The 17,956-nt window shown below is 39.5% G+C and overlaps 1 protein-coding gene across 5 annotated transcripts in view; it reads left to right on the plus strand.

Annotated features, from left to right (window-relative positions):
- The window catches only part of APAF1 (apoptotic peptidase activating factor 1), an 88,252-nt gene that overhangs the window by 8,181 nt on the left and 62,115 nt on the right, over positions 1-17,956 (plus strand). For 4 of the 5 annotated variants that reach the window (XM_007467163.1, XM_007467165.1, XM_007467164.1 and 1 more), the window contains exons 4-9: positions 10,273-10,456; positions 12,428-12,540; positions 12,632-12,763; positions 14,777-15,015; positions 15,736-15,903; positions 16,612-16,743. In XM_007467163.1, the coding sequence (XP_007467225.1) occupies positions 10,273-10,456; positions 12,428-12,540; positions 12,632-12,763; positions 14,777-15,015; positions 15,736-15,903; positions 16,612-16,743 (968 nt within the window). The remainder of the gene's footprint in view (positions 1-10,272; positions 10,457-12,427; positions 12,541-12,631; positions 12,764-14,776; positions 15,016-15,735; positions 15,904-16,611; positions 16,744-17,956) is intronic. The other variant, XM_007467167.1, reaches the window with a different exon arrangement.

The following is a 17,956-nucleotide window of genomic DNA, read 5'->3' on the forward strand; positions in this document are numbered from 1 at the left end:
TTTTTTTTTTTTTTTTTTGTGGTACACGGGCCTCTCACTGCTGTGGCCTCTCCCGTTGTGGAGCACAGGCTTTGGACGCACAGGCTCAGTGGCCATGGCTCACGGGCCCAGCCGCTCCACGGTATGTGGGATCTTCCCGGACCGGGGCACGAACCTGTGTCCCCCGCATTGGCAGGCAGACTCTCAACCACTGCGCCAACAGGGAAGCCCACCCTTTCTTTTTATTTTCCTTTTTTTTTTTTTTTTTTTTGCAGTACATGGGCCTCTCACTGCTGTGGCCTCTCCCGTTGCAGAGCACAGGCTCTGGACGCATAGGCTCAGCAGCCATGGCTCACAGGCCCAGCTGCTCCGTGACAATGTGGGATCCTCCCGGACCAGGGCACGAACCCGTGTCCCCTGTATCAGCAGGCGGACCCTCAGCAACTGCGCCACCAGGGAAGCCCTGATGATGCCCTCTCTAACTGGTGTGAGGTGATACCTCACTGTAGTTTTGATTTACATTTCTCTAATAATTAGTGATGTTGAGCAGCTTTTCATGTGCTTCTTGGCAATCTGTATGTCTTCTTTGGAGAAATGTCTATTTAGGTCTTCTGCCCATTTTTGGATCGGGTTGTTTGTTTCTTTAATATTGATTTGCATGAACTGTTTATATATTTTGGAGATTAATCCTTTGTCCATTGATTCATTTGCAAATATTTTCTCCCATGCTGAGGGTCGTCTTTTCATCTTGTTTATGGTTTCCTTTGCTGTGCAAAGGCTTTTAAGTTTCATTAGGTCCCATTTGTTTATTTTTGTTTTTATTTCCGTTACTCTAGGAGGTGGATCAAAAAAGATCTTGCTGTGATTTATGTCAAAGAGTGTTCGTCCTATGTTTTCCTCTAGAGGTTTATAGTGTCCGGTCTTACATTTAGGTCTTGAATCCATTTTGAGTTTATTTTTGTGTATGGTGTTACGGAGTGTTCTAATTTCATTCTTTTACATGTAGCTGTCCAGTTTTCCCAGCACCACTTATTGAAGAGACTGTCTTTTCTCCATTGTGTATCCCTACCTCCTTTGTCATAGATTAGTTGACCATAGGTGCATGGGTTTATCTCTGGGCTTTCTATCCTGTTCCATTGGTCTATATTTCTTTTCTTGTGCCAGTACCATATTGTCTTGATTACTATAGCTTTGTAGTATAGCCTGAAGTCAGGGAGTTTGATTGCTCCAGCTCTGCTTTTTTCCTTCAAGACTGCTTTGGCTATTTGGGGTCTTTTGTGTCTCCATACAAATTTCAAGAATTTTTGTTTTAGTTCTGTAAAAAATGCCATTGGTAATTTGATAGGGATTGCATTGAATCTGTAAATTGCTTAGGGTAGTATAGTCATTTTCACAATATTGATTCTTCCAATCCAAGAACATGGTATATCTCTCCATCTGTTGGTATCATCTTTAATTTCTTTCATCAGTGTCTTACAGTTTTCTGCATACAGGTCTTTTTTCTCCCTAGGTAGGCCTATTCCTAGGTATTTTATTCTTTTTGTTGCAGTGGTAAATGGGAGTGTTTGCTTAATTTCTCTTTCATATTTTTCATCATTAGTGTATAGGAATGCAAGAGATTTCTGTGCATTAATTTTGTATCCTGCAACTTTACCAAATTGATTGATTAGCACTAGTAGTTTTCTGGTGGCATTTTTATGATTCTCTATGTATAGTATCATGTCATCTGCAAACAGTGACAGTTTTACTTCTTCTTTTCCAATTTGTATTACTTTTATTTATTTTTCTTCTCTGATTGCCGTGGCAAGGACTTCCAAAACTATGTTGCATAATAGTGGTGAGAGTGGACATTCTTGTCTTGTTCCTGATCTTAGAGGAAATGCTTTCAGTTTTTCAAAATTGAGAATGATGTTTGCTGTGGGTTTGTTGTATATGGCCTTTATTATGTTGAGGTAGGTTCCCTCTATGCCCACTTTCTGGAGAGTTTTTGTCATAAATGGGTGTTGAATTTTGTCAAAAGCTTTTTCTGCATCGATTGAGATGATCATATGGTTTTTATTCTTTAGTTTGTTAATATGGTGTATCACATTGATTGACTTGCATATATTGAAGAATCCTTGCATCGCTGGGATAAATCCCACTTGATCATGGTGTATGATCCTTTTAATGTGTTGCTGCATTCTGTTTGCTAGTATTTTGTTGAGGATTTTTGCATCTATATTCATCAGTGATATTGGTCTGTAATTTTCTTTTTTTGTAGTATTTTTGTCTGGTTTTGGTATCAGGGTGATGGTGGCCTCATAGAATGAGTTTGGGCGTGTTACTTCCTCTGCAATTGTTTGGAAGAGTTTGAGAAGGATGGGTGTTAGCTCTTCTCTAAATGTTTGATAGAATTCACCTGTGAAGCCATCCGGTCCTGGACTTTTGTTTGTTGGAAGATTTTTAATCCCAGTTTCAATTTCATTACTTGTGATTGGTTTGTTCATATTTTCTATTTCTTCCTGGTTCAGTCTTGGAAGGTTATACCTTTGTAAGGATTTGTCCGTTTCTTCCAGGTTGTCCATTTTATTGGCATAGAGTTGCTTGTAGTAGTCTCTTAGGATGCTTTGTATTTCTGTGGTGTCTGTTGTTCTCCTTTTTCATTTCTAATTTTATTGATTTGAGTCCTCTCCTTCTTTTTCTTGATGAGTCTGGCTAATGGTTTATCAATTTTGTTTATCTTCTCAAAGAACCAGCTTTTATTTTATTGATCTTTGCTATTGTTTTCTTTGTTTCTGTTTCATGTATTTCTGCTCTGATCCTTATGATTTCCTTCCTTCTGCTAACTTTAGGTTTTGTTTGTTCTTCTTTCTCTGGTTCCTTTAGGTGTAAAGTTAGATTGTTTATTTGAGATTTTTCTTGTTTCTTGAGGTAGGCTTGTATAGCTATAAACTTCCCTGATAGAACTGCTTTTGCTGCATCCCATAGGTTTTGGATCGTTGTGTTTTCATTGTCATTTGTCTCTAGGTATTTTTTGATTTCCTCTTTGATTTCTTCAGTGTTCTGTTGGTTATTTAGTAACGTATTGTTTAGCCTCCATGTGTTTGTGTTTTTTACGTTTTCTTCCCTGTAATTCATTTCTAATCTCATAGCGTTGTGGTCCGAAAAGATGCTTGATGTGATTTCAGTTTTCTTAAACTTACTGAGGCTTGATTTGTGACCCAAGATGTGGTCTGTTCTGGAGAATGGTCCATGTGCACTTGAGAAGAAAGTGTAATCTACTGTTTTTGGGTGGAATGTCCTATAAATATCAATTAAATCTATCTGGTCTGTTGTGTCATTGAAAGCTTCTGTTTCCTTATTTATTTTCATTTTGGATGATCTGTCCAATGGTGTAAGTGGGGTGTTAAAGTCCCCCACTATTACTGTGTTACTGTCGATTTCCTCTTTTATAGCTGTTAGCAGTTGCCTTATGTATTGAGGTGCTCAATACATATTGATGTGCATATATATTTATAATTGTTATATCTTCTTCTTGGATTGATTTCTTGATCATTATGTAGTGTCCTTCCTTGTCTCTTGTAACATTCTTTATTTTAAAGTCTATTTTGTCTGTTATGAGTATTGCTACTCCAGCTTTCTTTTGATTTCCATCTGCATGGAATATCTTTTTCCACCCCCTCACTTTCAGTCTGTAGTGTCCCTAGGTCTGAAGTGGGTCTCTTGTAGATAACATATATAGGGTTCTTGTTTTTTTTTTTGCGGTACACGGGCCTCTCACTGTTGTGGCCTCTCCTGTTGCGGAGCACAGGCTCCGGACGCGCAGGCTCAGCGGCCATGGCTCACGGGCCCAGCCACTCTGCGGCATGTGGGATCTTCCCGGATGGGGCACGAACCCGTGTCCCCTGCATTGGCAGGTGGACTCTCAACCACTGCGCCACCAGGGAAGCCCTGGTTCTTGTTTTTATATCTATTCAGCAAGCCTGTGTCTTTTGGTTGGAGCATTTAATCCGTTCATGTTTAAGGTAATTATTGATATGTATGTTCCTATGACCATTTTCTTAATTGTTTTCAGTTTGTTTTTGTAGGTCCTTTTCTTCTCTTTTGTTTCCCACTTAGAGAAGCTCCTTTAGCATTTGTTGTAGAGTTGGTTTGGTGGTGCTGAATTCTCTTATCTTTTGTTTGTCTGTAAAGCTTTTGATTTCTCCTGTTGAATCTGAATGAGATCCTTGCTGGGTAGAGTAATCTTGGTTGTAGGTTCTTCCCTTTCATCACTTTAAGTATGTCATGCCACTCCCTTCTGGCTTGTAGAGTTTCTGCTGAGAAATCAGCTGTTAACCTTATGGGAGTGCCCTTGTATGTTATTTGTCATTTTTCCCTTGCTGCTTTCAAGAATTTTTCTTTGTCTTTAATTTTTGCCAGTTTGATTGCTGTGTGTCTCGGCGTGTTTCTCCATGGGTTTATCCTGAATGGGACTTGCTGTGCTTCCTGCACTTGGGTGGCTATTTCCTTTCCCATGTTAGGGAAGTTTTTGCCTGTCATCTCTTCAAATATTTTCTCAGGTCCTTTCTCTCTCTCTTCTCCTTCTGGGACCCCTATAATGCGAATGTTGTTGTGTTTAATGTTGTCCCAGAGGTCTCTTAGGCTGGCTTCATTTCTTTGCATTCTTTTTTCTTATTCTGTTTTTTTTTTTTTTTCGGTACGCGGGCCTCTCACTGTTGTGGCCTCTCCCGTTGCAGAGCAACAGGCTCCGGACGCGCAGGCTCAGCAGCCATGGCTCACGGGTGCAGCCGCTCTGCGGCATGTGGGATCTTCCCGGACCGGGGCACGAACCTGTGTCCCCTGCATCGGCAGGCGGACTCTCAACCACTGTGCCACCAGGGAAGCCCTCGTATTCTGTTCTTCAGCAGTGAATTCCACCATTCTTTCTTCCAGGTCACTTATCCATTCTTCTGCCTCACTTATTCTGCTATTGATTCCTTCTAGTGTATCTTTCATTTCATTTATTGTGTTCATCTCTGTTTGTTTGTTCTTTAATTCTTCTTGGTCTTTGTTAAACATTTCTTGCCTCTTCTCGATCTTTGCCTCCATTCTTTTTCTGAGGTCCTGGATCATCTTCACTGTCATTATTCTGAATTCTTTTTCTGGAAGGTTGCTTATCTCTACTTCACTTAGTTGTTTTTCTGGGGTTTTATCTTGTTCCTTCATCTGGTACATAGCCTTCTGCCTTTTGATCTTGTCTGTCTTTCTGTGAATGTGGTTTTTAATCCACAGGCTGCAGGATTGTAGGTCTTCTTGCTTCTGCTGTCTGCCCTGTCGTGGATGAGGCTATCTAACAGTCTTGTGTAAATTTCCTGATGGGAGGGAGTGGTGTTGGGTAGAGCTGGGTGTTGCACTGGTGAGCAGAGCTCAGTAAAACTGTAATCCACTTGTCTGCTGATGGGTAGGTGTGGGTTCCCTCCCTGTTGGTTGTTTGGCCTGAGGCATCCCAGCACTGGAGCCTACCTGGGCTTTTTGGTGGGGCTAATGGTGGACTCTGGGAGGGCTCAAGCCAAGGAGTACTTCCCAGAACTTCTGCTACCAGTGTCCTTGTCCTCACGGTGAGCCACAGCCACCCCCCGCCTCTGCAGGAGACCCTCCAACACTAGCAGGTAGGTCTGGTTCAGTCTCCCCTGGGGTCACTGCTCCTTATCCTGGGTCCCGATGCGCACACTACTTTGTGTGTGCCCTCCAAGCGTGGAGTGTCTGTTTCCCCCAGTCCTGTCAAAGTCCTGCAGTCAAATCCCGCTAGGCTTCGAAGTCTGATTCTCTGGGAATTCCTCCTCCTGTTGCTGGACCCCCAGGTTGGGAAGCCTGACGTGGGGCTCAGAATCTTCCCTCTAGTGGGTGGACTTCTGTGGTGTAAGTGTTCTCCAGTCTGTGTGTCACCCACCCACCAGTTATGGCATTTGATTTTACTGTGATTGTGCCCCTCCTACCATCTCATTGTGGCTTCTCCTTTGTCTTTGGATGTGGGGTATCTTTTTTGGTGAGTTCCAGTGTCTTCCTTTCGATGATTGTCCAGCAGCTAGTTGTGATTCTGGTGTTCTCACAAGAGGGAGTGAGAGCACGTCCTTCTACTCCGCCATCTTGGTTCCTCACTTGATATTTAAATTTAAACCTGAAAAATTCATTAGCTTGTTGTATCAGGATACTTTCTTTGCCTTGTCTTTAATCCTGGGATTAAATAGAAAGTGAAAATTATAAAATAACATTTCAGGAGCAACAGGTAGTTTAAAACTGTGTTTTTAACATAACAGTTGTAGTATCTTCAGTTATAAAGAAGTAAAGTTCTTTCCATTTGCCCTTCTGTTCTTTCTCCTAAATCCATCACCAGTGGTAGTCATGGTTAACAGTTTAGAGTGAGTTTTTCCAAACATTTTCCTGTGCATTTACAATCATGTATACACAGAGAACATAGCTAAAAGTAACATAGTAAAAGTAAGCGAAGCCTCATGGATTTACTGTTACATAAGTGTTGACTCAAGCTGAAGCAAGCCTAGAGAATGTCAGGAAGCTTTCAGGAATAAAGAGTAGGACTTGTTGTTTACCTTCTTCTAAGACATTGGCACTGGTAATCAAACCATGCTTCACAGCCTTGCCTTACCTCACTTACTGCAGAGTTCTATTTCTTCTGGTCATTTGTGTTTTTAAAAAATATTTATTTATTTTGGCTGTGCTGGGTCTTTGTTGTGGCACGCAGGCTTCTTAGTTGTGGCATGCATGCGGGCTCTAGTTCCACAACCAGGGATCGAACCCAGGCCCTCTGCGTTCGGAGCATGGGGTCTTACCCACTGGACCACAGGGAAGTCCTTGGTCATTTGTTATCTTTTAGATTTTCTTGTAGTTACTACTCAGTTCATTGCCAAATTCTGATCTAGGTCCCCTCCCCTCATTCCCAAGTCTTTGCTATACCTTCTAGACTCCTCTGTGATCAGGAAGCTCCTCTATATCATCAGGCCTTCTTAGAATATTTGCCTCCTTGCCTTACGTGAAACTGGGCAGTTCCTTGAGGATACCACCTTCTCCATAGCCTCCTTCAGTGGTGTGGCAACTTTTTTCCCTTTCTATTCCACATATTTCAGCACCAGGAAATGGGTGGATGCTGTCCTTGCTCTCTGTTGCCTCGTCCAGGCCATTAATACTTCCTTCTCCAGCTAAATTCTTTGTCCTTTGAGGTTCATTTTTCTAATCTTTCCCTGTTATGTTATTGCCCTCTCATTCATTGATGATTGGAGTTCTTAGTTATAAATTTAAGGCCTTCCTCTGTTGGCACTCTTAGTAATTTTGATATCTATGTGGATGCGTCATCCAAAACCTTGGCCTCAGTTTCTTGACTTCTTTATCTGCAGTGACCATTTTCTTCACTCCCCTTCAGCCATATAATTCACTGATCACAGGCTGGATCCTGGCTCATGGCATTACCAGAAACAATACCAGTTTTGAAATCTTGATGTTAAACATTCTATACCACTCTTTGCCTACCTCCGTCTATTCTATTTTTCAAGTTCACTACAGTTTTCTGACCTGTCAGGGCTTATCCTTTAATTCCCTAATATCCTCACTGTTTATCCCATCAGCCCCCTCTTAGGTTTGGGCCTAGATTTTTATTGCCCATTATTTAATTGCTCCTCAGCGTATATTCTTCACTCTTTAGGTCTCTCCTTATCTTGGGTGAAAGCTGATTCCTTCTCTGTTACTAGGAGATGGAATAGGTATTCTTCTTGATCCCCATTGCTTCATCCAGACATTACTTCCTTTCTCCTTGCTGAAGAAATCACCCAACTGAGTTCCAATTTAAATTCATGATCATAAACCTTGGCAATTTTACTAGGTTCATTTAGTGGATGTGTAACCATTGCATTGGGGTTTGTAGGGTGTAATCAGAAAACAAATTTAGGGCTTCCCTGGTGGCGCAGTGGTTGAGAGTCCGCCTGCCGATGCAGGGGACCCGGGTTCATGCCCTGGTCCAGGAAGACCCCACATGCCGCGGAGCGGCTGGGCCTGTGAGCCATGAGCCTGCGCGTCTGGAGCCTGTGCTCCGCAACGGGAGAGGCCACAACAGTGAGAGGCCCGCGTACCGCAAAAAAAACCCCAAAAAACCAACTTTACTCTTTTCCCTCATTGCCTGTTCTAAACTCTTCTCTGGGCCTGATTCTTTCCCTGGCCTTGTACAGGTTCAGAGTATCCAGGTCATTTCACTAATTAAAGTGTCAGGTCCTGGGAATTCCCTGGGGGTCCAGTGGTTAAGACTTGGGCTTTCACTGCTGTGGACCCAAATTCGATCCCTGGTCAGGGAGGTAAGATACCACAAGCTGCGTGGTGTGGCCAAAGAAAAAAAAAAGTCAAGTTCTATTTAATACGCTAAATTTCACTTAAATATAATGTTCTTCTCTTCCTCAATTGGGCCTGGCTTAGGCTTTGGAAGCCTGCAGTGGAAGAGGAGATTAAGATGGACATTGCAGGTTGTTGCCAGTTTTTTCCTGTTGTAGACAGTGCTGTGGTGAATATCCTGTGGAGGCAGAATAGTTTAGAAGTAGAGCATTGACACTGGATGTTTGAATCCCAGCTCTGGGATTCAACCTTTCTGTACCCCAGTTTCCTCATCTGTAATATGGGGATATAATGGTATTTGCTTGATAGTCTACTCTGAGGATTAAATGTAGATTAATATGTAGAACTCTTAGGAAAGTGTTCAATAAATGTCTGTCATAAAAAGATCTTTCTGCATATATACAAATATTTCTTTTAGATGATTACATTTTTAAAATATTGATTTCTTTTTGTACTTAATTGTGAATGTCAGTAAATAAGTTGCCCTTTGGTGTAATAAAACTCATTTATCTTTGTATCTTTTTTGCTTTTTCTTATACATTTATGATCATATAAGCCACTGGTCTGATCTAATGCTGCTGTTCCCCATATTTTATTTATTTATTTTAAAATTTTTATTCATTTTTTTTTTTGGCTGCATTGGGTCTTTGTTGCTGCGCGCGGGCTCTTTGGTTGTGGCAAGCGGGGGCTACTCTTCATTGGGGTGCACAGGCTTTTCGTTGCAGTGGCTTCTCTTGTTGCAGAGCATGGGCTCTAGGTGCGTGGGCTTCAGTAGTTGTGGCACACGGGCTTCAGTAGTTGTGGCATGCAGGCTCAGTAGTTGTGGTGCACGGGCTTAGTTGCTCTGTGGCATATGGGATCTTCCCGGACCAGGGCTCAAACCCCTGTCCCCTGCATTGGCAGGTGGATTCTTAACCACTGCACCACCAGGGAAGTCCCTCCCCATATTTTATACATAGGGACCCCTCTTACTTTTTTTTTGTATCTATATAGAGCTGATTAAGTATAGTATATGAAAGCTTAAGATTTTTGGTTCTGATAATATGTATGTAAAAATATGTATTTTAAGATATGCTATATGCTGTGGCTTGATTAACAAAAATGATGATGAAAGTTGACAGTAACAGTAATAATAATAATGTCTGTTGTTATATAATGCTTACTAGTTCAAAGCTTAATATTTGTAAGGTGCTCTCAGATCCATATCACTAATAATCCTGTCTGTTATAACCCTTTACATTTAGCATAGCAAAATCATGTATTTTATATTATTAATTTATCACAGTAACTCTGAAATAGGTGGAGGTAAACAGTCTTATTCTGTTATAATAAATGAGGCAGGTTATTTGCTAAAGATATAATAGCTAGTAAGCAATAGAGCCAGACTTGAACCTAACTTCTTACTTTTAAGTCAGTATATGGGAACCATAATGAGTGACTTATGTGTTCCTGGACATGAGTGGTTCTCAGAGGAGATTTAGCCCCTCAGGGGACATGTGACAGAGTTTAGAGACATTTTTGATTGTCGTAACCGGGGAGGGAAAATGCTACTAGCATGTAGTGGATAGAGGCCAGAGAGGCTGTTAAATATCCTATAATGCATAGGACAGTCCCTCACAACAAAGAATTGCAGAGTGCTTATGTTGAGAAATGTTGTACAGTGATCATTGATGACATAAGATAAAGATTGTGAAATTTTGTTTGGTAAGATTTTACTGATAAGCAGCAGATTAACTCCATACTTCAGTTTCTTCACATCTGCAACTTTTCTTAGATTTGGGCTATAAAGCTCAATAATAACCCTACAAGCAACATATATACTCTGAATCAAGACAAGTTTGAAGATGTGATGAGATTGAAGATTGGAACAAATCTTTCCTCCTCTTTCAAAGGAGGGCAGCTGTTCAAAGGCCTTAAATTTATTATTCTTTTCCTCACCAGTTTGTTTCCCAGGGGGTGTGCATTGGGTTTCAGTTGGGAAACAAGACAAATCTGGGCTTCTGATGAAACTGCAGAATCTTTGCACACGGTTGGATCAGGATGAGAATTTCTCCCAGAGGCTTCCACTTAATATTGAAGAGGCTAAAGACCGTCTCCGCATTCTGATGCTGCGCAAACATCCAAGGTACAGATGGTTATACTTATTTGGTGTATGAAGTCCCAGTGAGACTTAACTACTGACATCTTGAGAACATCATAGCCTTTTCTTGCTGTTGGGTAGAGAGTCTAAGAAAGAACCATTGCTTTCCTGCTCTTCCTCTCTCTTGTATTAAAAAAAAGTGTCTGCCATGGGCCTTTGCATCGTACCTGCCAGTTCTCTCCTGTGTGCCATTGTAGGCTCTCAAGAAATATTTCTTAAGTAGGTGAGTTGGTGAATGGTCTTTGTTAAAAGATGCAGACTTTTTACCTTAACTACATTATTTCTAATAGATTAACACAGAATAAGAGACAGAATAAATGCAGGCAACTTGTAAAAGACTGAGTCAGGAAGGATTATTTATTTAAAGGGACCCTTCTGCTGTGTTCTCTTAGTTTTTGGGTATACATGTAACTCTTCTACTTCCAAGTACTTTAAGAGTTTGTTTTGTTTATTTCAATAATTAATTAAGTTATTAAATAAATGCCATTATAATTATGTGCCAGGCACTGTTGTCAGCTGTATCACAGTTTTCATTAGCCAAAGGGAGACAGCAGCTTAGTTGCTGTCTTTGTTAAGAGTTAAGGGATTTAGTCAACAATTTGATTTCTGCCTCCTAAGGGCTATTTTATTTGTTCATTTAACCAACATTGAGTGTCGTGCCAGGTTCTGGGTCAAGTGCTACAAGTACAAAGATTAATAAAGCATTCCTTGTGAGTATAACAGTAAATTGGGTGAGAATTAGGTAATGGCTCTGAATTTTTTTTTATTGCCCCCATGCACCTGATGATGCTGTATACTTTCATGTGTAGTAGTGGCTGAATATGGCAGTGCTTCCCCAAATTGGTAAGGGGATTCATATCAGAATATTGGGTGAGAGGAATAATTTTGGGAAAAAGCCTCCTAGTGATTATGATGGATACTCAGTACGGAGGGCAAGCTCCCTTCTCTCTGGCTTCTTTCTCTTCCAGATCCCTCTGTTATCTCCCCCTCCCCTTGATAGTCACTAGTATCCATTTTCCTGGAGAAATGGGTTTGAGACCACTAACCACTTCCTCTTTTCTTGATCAGTAACTTCTCCTTAGTTCTACTTTCTTTGCAAAAATAAAAGTGATTCCTGTTTAGGAAAATATTGTAACCACTCTCAGATGTATCAGATCATGGCATATAAAGTCATTTTGTTTCTCAGCATCATTTTGGTTTATGTTTTTGTAATTTTCCAGCCTGTGTATATTCCTAGAGTCTTTTTTTTGTAGTGTACAGAAGTAGTGTGCCATTCAGATAATAACGCTAGTGTATAATTATGCTGTCAGGTTTTAGTTGTATTATTTTCTCCATTTGTTCTGACGAGTTTAAAAAAGTTTTTTGGAGGGGCTGATTAGAAATTAGCACACAGATTCTTTGTCATTATACGTAAACAAATTGATTTCTTGGATGGAATAAAAGCCCACTAGTGTACCAAGTGAAAAGTAATATTATTTGCTGGTGCCTTCGATTAGGTTGGGACATATGAAATTGCTAGTTTTGTAGGTAAAATGGTCAAATATTGTCATTGTTCTGTGATGCTTTCTAATGCTAACCTAAGCCCAGTTCTTGCTTGGTTTGGGTACTTAAAGACTGAATTGGAAAAATCTCATTACTTGGGTAGTTCTTTTTAGGCACTATGAGGCTTATTTCTAATACTTACAATAAGGTATACACAGTTCTCTTTTTATAAGTCCTTTAACTTTAATATGCAGTAATTTGGGGTGGAAGGAAGGGAAAGTCTCTAATTTTCTTTTCCTTATCGGTATATTGTGAAGGGGATACCAAAGAAAAGAGAAAGAACCATGAAATAGACATCTATTTTTTTTTTTTTAATTTTGTAAATTTTAAAAAAACACTGGTGGCATTCTCTTTTTTTAAAGGAAATTTAAAATAAATGTCATTAGTGACTCAATACAGTTTTTTCTTATTAAGGTCTCTGTTGATTTTGGATGATGTTTGGGATCCTTTGGTGTTAAAAGCTTTTGACAATCAGTGTCAGATTCTTCTTACAACCAGAGACAAGAGTGTTACAGATTCAGTAATGGGTAAGGATTATTAATTTGCTTTTTATAATAATTCAGTTACATTTAAATATGTGGCATACCAAATTGCTTACTGTGTCTTGTGATTTCACAGGTCCTAAATATGTAGTCCCTGTGGAGAGTGGTTTAGGAAAAGAAAAAGGACTTGAAATTTTATCCCTTTTTGTTAATATGAAGAAAGCAGATTTGCCAGAACAAGCTCACAGTATTATAAAAGAATGTAAAGGTATAGTTATTTATTTTGTGTATGAGGGGGTTATAGAGATATTAATTTACCCTTTTGTAAGTTAAGCTAATGAACATAACAGTTTAACACATGAACATCCAAAAACTTTACTAGAATATTTAGTATTTTAGGTTCTTCTCTGATACCCTACATGGATAGTGGTATTTTGGTATTCATTCTTTAGTTAAAATAATATTTAACAAACACTCACAATATGTTATGAAAGGGGTAAGATGAAGACATGACTTCTGTTGTCAAAGAATAAAAAATGTAGTGAGAGTCACAGTTTAAAATTATTTTGGTTGGGATTTTATTTTTTTATTTTTTATTTTTTGGCTGTGCTGTGTGGCTTTTGGGATCTTAGTTCCCCGACCAGGGATTGAATTTGGGCCACCACAATGAAAGCATGGAGTCCTAACTACTGGGCTGCCAGGGAATTCCCTGGTTGGGATTTTATAAAAATAATGTTCTAATTTGGTAAGTGAAAACTGGTGCTGTCTTCTTAATTTGCATTTTTAAATAGTGAAGTTAAACTTTTTACTTGTTTATTGAATATTGCATTTTAAGAAATTATCTTGGACTTCCTTGGTGGCGCAGTAGTTAAGAATCCACCTGCCAATGCAGGGGACACGGGTTCGAACCCTGGTGTGGGAAGATTCCACATGCTGTGGAGCAACTAAGCCCGTGCGCCACAACTACTGAGTCTGCGCTGTATAGCCTGCGAGCCACAACTACTGAGACAGTGTGCCACAACTATTGAAGCCCATGCCCCTAGAGCCTGTGCTCCACAACAAGGGAAGCCACCGCAATGAGAAGCCTGCGCACCACAACGAAGAGTAGCCCCTGCTCGAAGCAACTAGAGAAAAGCCTGTGTGCAGCAACGAAGACCCATTGCAGCCAAAAATAAATAAATAAATTTACTAAAAAAAAAAAGAAATTATCCTTGACTCACTTTTGTGATATAAATATTTTTCACTGATTTTTTGACACTCTAACTCTGGAAGCTATTAACCTTTTGCCATATTTTTTCCAACTGTTTTTCTTCTAGTTTTGTCTGCCTTTTAATTTCATTTGTAGTATTTTTTTGACACACAGAAATTTAAAATTTTATATAGTCAAATCTATCAGCCCTTAAGATTATTTTTTCCATCATTGTTAATGCTTGGAAATAGTTTCTTGTTTTTCTTTCTTCCGTCAAACGTGTTTTTGAGTTAATTGACTTTTAAAAAGTATCTCAACCTTAGGAAAAAATACTTGATTTGTATTCATTATGAAGGTGATGCATGTGCATTTTGAAACACTTAAAAAGAAAAAATAGAAATTATCCATAATCTGATAATTTTTAGCATCATGAGAGTATTTCTCCTAGTCTTTTAGGACATATAAAACCTTGAAAAAAATATTGAGATCATAATGGTATATATAATTTTCAATCTTATCCTTTTTAATAGCAAATCTTGAGCATTTTCTCATGTTATTAAATATCTTTTGAAAATTTACCAGTGGCATAATATTGTGATATACTTTATTCAGTCATTTCGCTGTTATTGTTTTTTTTTTTTTGTGGTACACGGGCCTCTCACTGTTGTGGCCTCTCCCATTGCGGAGCACAGGCTCTGGATGCACAGGCTCCGGATGCACAGGCTCAGTGGCCATGGCTCACAGGCCTAGCCGCTCTGCGGCATGTGGGATCTTCCCGGACTGGGGCACAAACCCATGTCCCCTGCATTGGCAGGCGGACTCTCAACCACTGCGCTACCAGGGGAGCCCTCCCTGTTATTGTTTAAGATTTTTCACTATTTTAAATAATGCTGTAATGAATATCCTTAAATGAAATATTTCTTATTTCTGATGACTTCTTTAGAATAAGTACCTGAAGTGAATCCAAGAGTTATAAATATTTTAAAGCTTTGGATAGCGTGCAGCAGAAATTCTTTCTTGAGGATAAATTGATTCTTAGTGGTAATTTGGAAATGATACTGTAATAACACAGTGACTTTTTTTATTTTTTAGGTTCACCTCTTGTAGTGTCTTTAATTGGTGCACTTTTACGAGATTTTCCCAACCGCTGGGAGTACTACCTCAGGCAACTTCAGAATAAGCAATTTAAGAAGATAAGGAAATCTTCATCTTATGATTATGAGGCTTTGGATGAAGCCATGTCTATAAGTGTTGAAATGCTCAGAGAAGACATCAAAGATTATTACACAGATCTTTCCATCCTTCAGAAAGATGTTAAGGTGCCTACAAAGGTAATAGAAGGACCAACAATCTTTATCATTGGGTGTTGTGGCATATAACCTTTGCTTTAGCCCTAAGGATATTGTTACAGAGGATATTGGGAGGATAAAACCTGTGTACCTGAGGGTGGTGGGCTGGCGGGTGTAGGGATCCCACTGTTCTTAGTTTCCATCATGGGCTTTGGTGTTGAACTCAGATGAGTTACCTAGTTCTCAGTGGTTCTAGTGAACCTGGAGAAGCATTTGACTTCTTTAGAACTCTTTTTCTTTTCTATCTTGATGAGTATTTGAGCTTCTTATGAAATGGAGATATTATTCAGGGCTTTAATACATGATTTTTTTAATACAATTAAAATTTATTTGTTTTATTTTTTTATTTTTGGCTGTGTTGGGTCTTCATTGCTTTGCGCAGGCTTTGTCTAGTTGCGGTGAGTGGGGGCTACGATTTGTTGCAGTGTGCAGGCTTCTCATTGTGGTGGCTTCTCTTGTTGTGGAGCACGGGCTCTAGGTGCGCAGGCTCAGTAGTTGTGGCGCACGGGCTTAGTTGCTCTGGGTCTTGTGGGATCTTCCCGGACCAGGGCTTGAACCTGTGTCCCCTGCATTGGCAGGTGGATTCTTAACCACTGTGCCACCAGGGAAGCCCTAACACATGATTTTTTGTCTGTTAACCTCTTGTGTGCAATCCTGGTCATTGTACATTGTGACACATTAAATGTTTAAAATGATTCCTAGGTGTTGTGTATCCTCTGGGATATGGAAACTGAAGAAGTTGAAGACATACTGCAGGAGTTTGTTAATAAGTCTCTCTTGTTCTGTGATCGAAATGGAAAATCATTTCTTTATTATTTACATGATCTTCAAGTAGATTTCCTTACAGAGAAGAATCACAGCCAGCTTCAGGTACTTGCATCTCTGTACGTTCTTTTTTTTTTTTAACTTTTAATTTTGAAATGATTTTAGACTTATAGAAAAGTTGCAAAATAATACAGTTTCTATGCATATAGTTTCATCTAGCTTCCCCCAACGTTAACATCTTACATAACTATAATACAGTTATGAGAGCCAGAAAATTAACATTGATAGAATACTGTTAACTAATACACAGACTTTATTTGAATTTTGCCAGCTTTCCCACTAATGTCCTTTTTTGTGGTTCAGATCCAATTCTGTATTCTATATTGGATAATGTCATGTTTCCTTAGTTTCCTCAAATCTAGGAAAATTCCTTGATTTTCATTCTTTCATGATCACTTTTGAAGAGTACTCACTAATTATTTTGTACAGTGTCCCTTAGTTTGGGTTTGTCTGATGTTTTCTCTTGACTAGAGTGAGGTTATATATTTTTGGCAATAACACCACAGAAGTGCTGTTGTGTCCTTCTCAGTGCATCGTATCAGGGTGTTGACACGTCTAATCAGTGATATTAACATTTATTACTTGGTTAAAGTTTCTCCACTGTAAAGTTACTGTTTTTTTCTTTTGTAGTTAATAAGTATCTTGTGGGGAGATTCTCTGTACATTCTTAAATAGCTTTGGAAGCTGGAGTTTCTGTGATTCTTAGGTTATGAAATTGTTTCTGTCCTCTGAAATGTTTCATTTGGTTTTCAGGATCTACACAAGAAACTAATCACTCAGTTCCAGAGACATCTCCAGCTACACTGTCTTTCACCAGATCAGGAGGACTGCATGTATTGGTACAATTTTCTGGCCTATCACATGGCTAGTGCTAAAATGCACAAAGTAAGATTACTCATTTATTTATTTATTTATTTATTTATTTTTTGCGGTACGCGGGCCTCCCACTGTTGTGGCCTCTCCCGTTGTGGAGCACAGGCTCCGGACGCGCAGGCTCAGTGGCCATGGCTCCGCGGCATGTGGGATCTTCCCGGACCGGGGCACGAACCATGTCCCCTGCATCGGCAGGCGGACTCTCAACCACTGCACCACCAGGGAAGCCCAAGATTACTCATTTAAAAAACTATTTTCTTTTATCTCTTTTATTTTGTCCTATGTTTAGAATTTTCTTTTATTAGTAAAAATAGGGTTATAACCTGTGTAAGTAATTTTGTTTTTGTTACTGTTTTTACCTGCAGGTACCTTAGTAACTGCAGTAAATGAACCACCTAAAAATTCAGTCTCTTCATACCAGTAGCTATCCTTTGTGGACAATATGGATTTGTTTTTAAGTTCTGAGAGGAAATGGAGAGTGGGAAAGTATATTCATTCATTCAGCAAATATTTATGGAGTGCCTGTTGTGTACTGGTGGTGGTCTTCATTATGAAGGATATACCACAGGCACAAAGTCCCTGCTCTCATTGAGCTTACATTCTGGGGGGAGATTGACACGGGACAAATAAATTTATCATATGTTAGTGGGGTACTAAGTGCTCAGAAGAAGAAAAAAGTGTGCAAGGAGAAAGGAAATGATGATTTGGCTTTCAGTCATCATGATTTGCTGATGGATTTGATGTACATTGTAAGAAAAAGAGAAGAGTCAAAGATGACTCCAAGCTTGTGCAGTTCAAAGATTGGAGTTGCCATGAACTGAGTTTGGGATAGCTGTGGGTCAAACAGGTATTATACCAGGGGTAAAGGGAAGGTTAGGAACTCATTTGGAATATATTAAGTCTGGTGTACACATTAAGACATCTGACTGGATATATTTAGCATACAGTTGGATATATGAATCTGGATTTCTGGGGAAAACTGTGGACTAAAGATAAAATTTGGGAATCTTCAGCACATAGATGATATTTGAAGTTATGACTACCAATTAACTACTCACAATGTTAACATTTTAGAAAACCGTATATACTTTGAGAAAAGGGAGCCCTCTTGCACTGCTGGTGGGAATGTAAATTGATACAGCCACTATGGAGAACAGTATGGAGGTTCCTTAAAAAACTAAAAATAGAACTACCATACGACCCAGCAATCCCACTACTGGGCATA

Source organism: Lipotes vexillifer, unplaced genomic scaffold (genome assembly GCF_000442215.2).
Source record: "Lipotes vexillifer unplaced genomic scaffold, Lipotes_vexillifer_v1.1 scaffold237, whole genome shotgun sequence".
Lineage (NCBI taxonomy): Eukaryota > Metazoa > Chordata > Mammalia > Artiodactyla > Lipotidae > Lipotes > Lipotes vexillifer.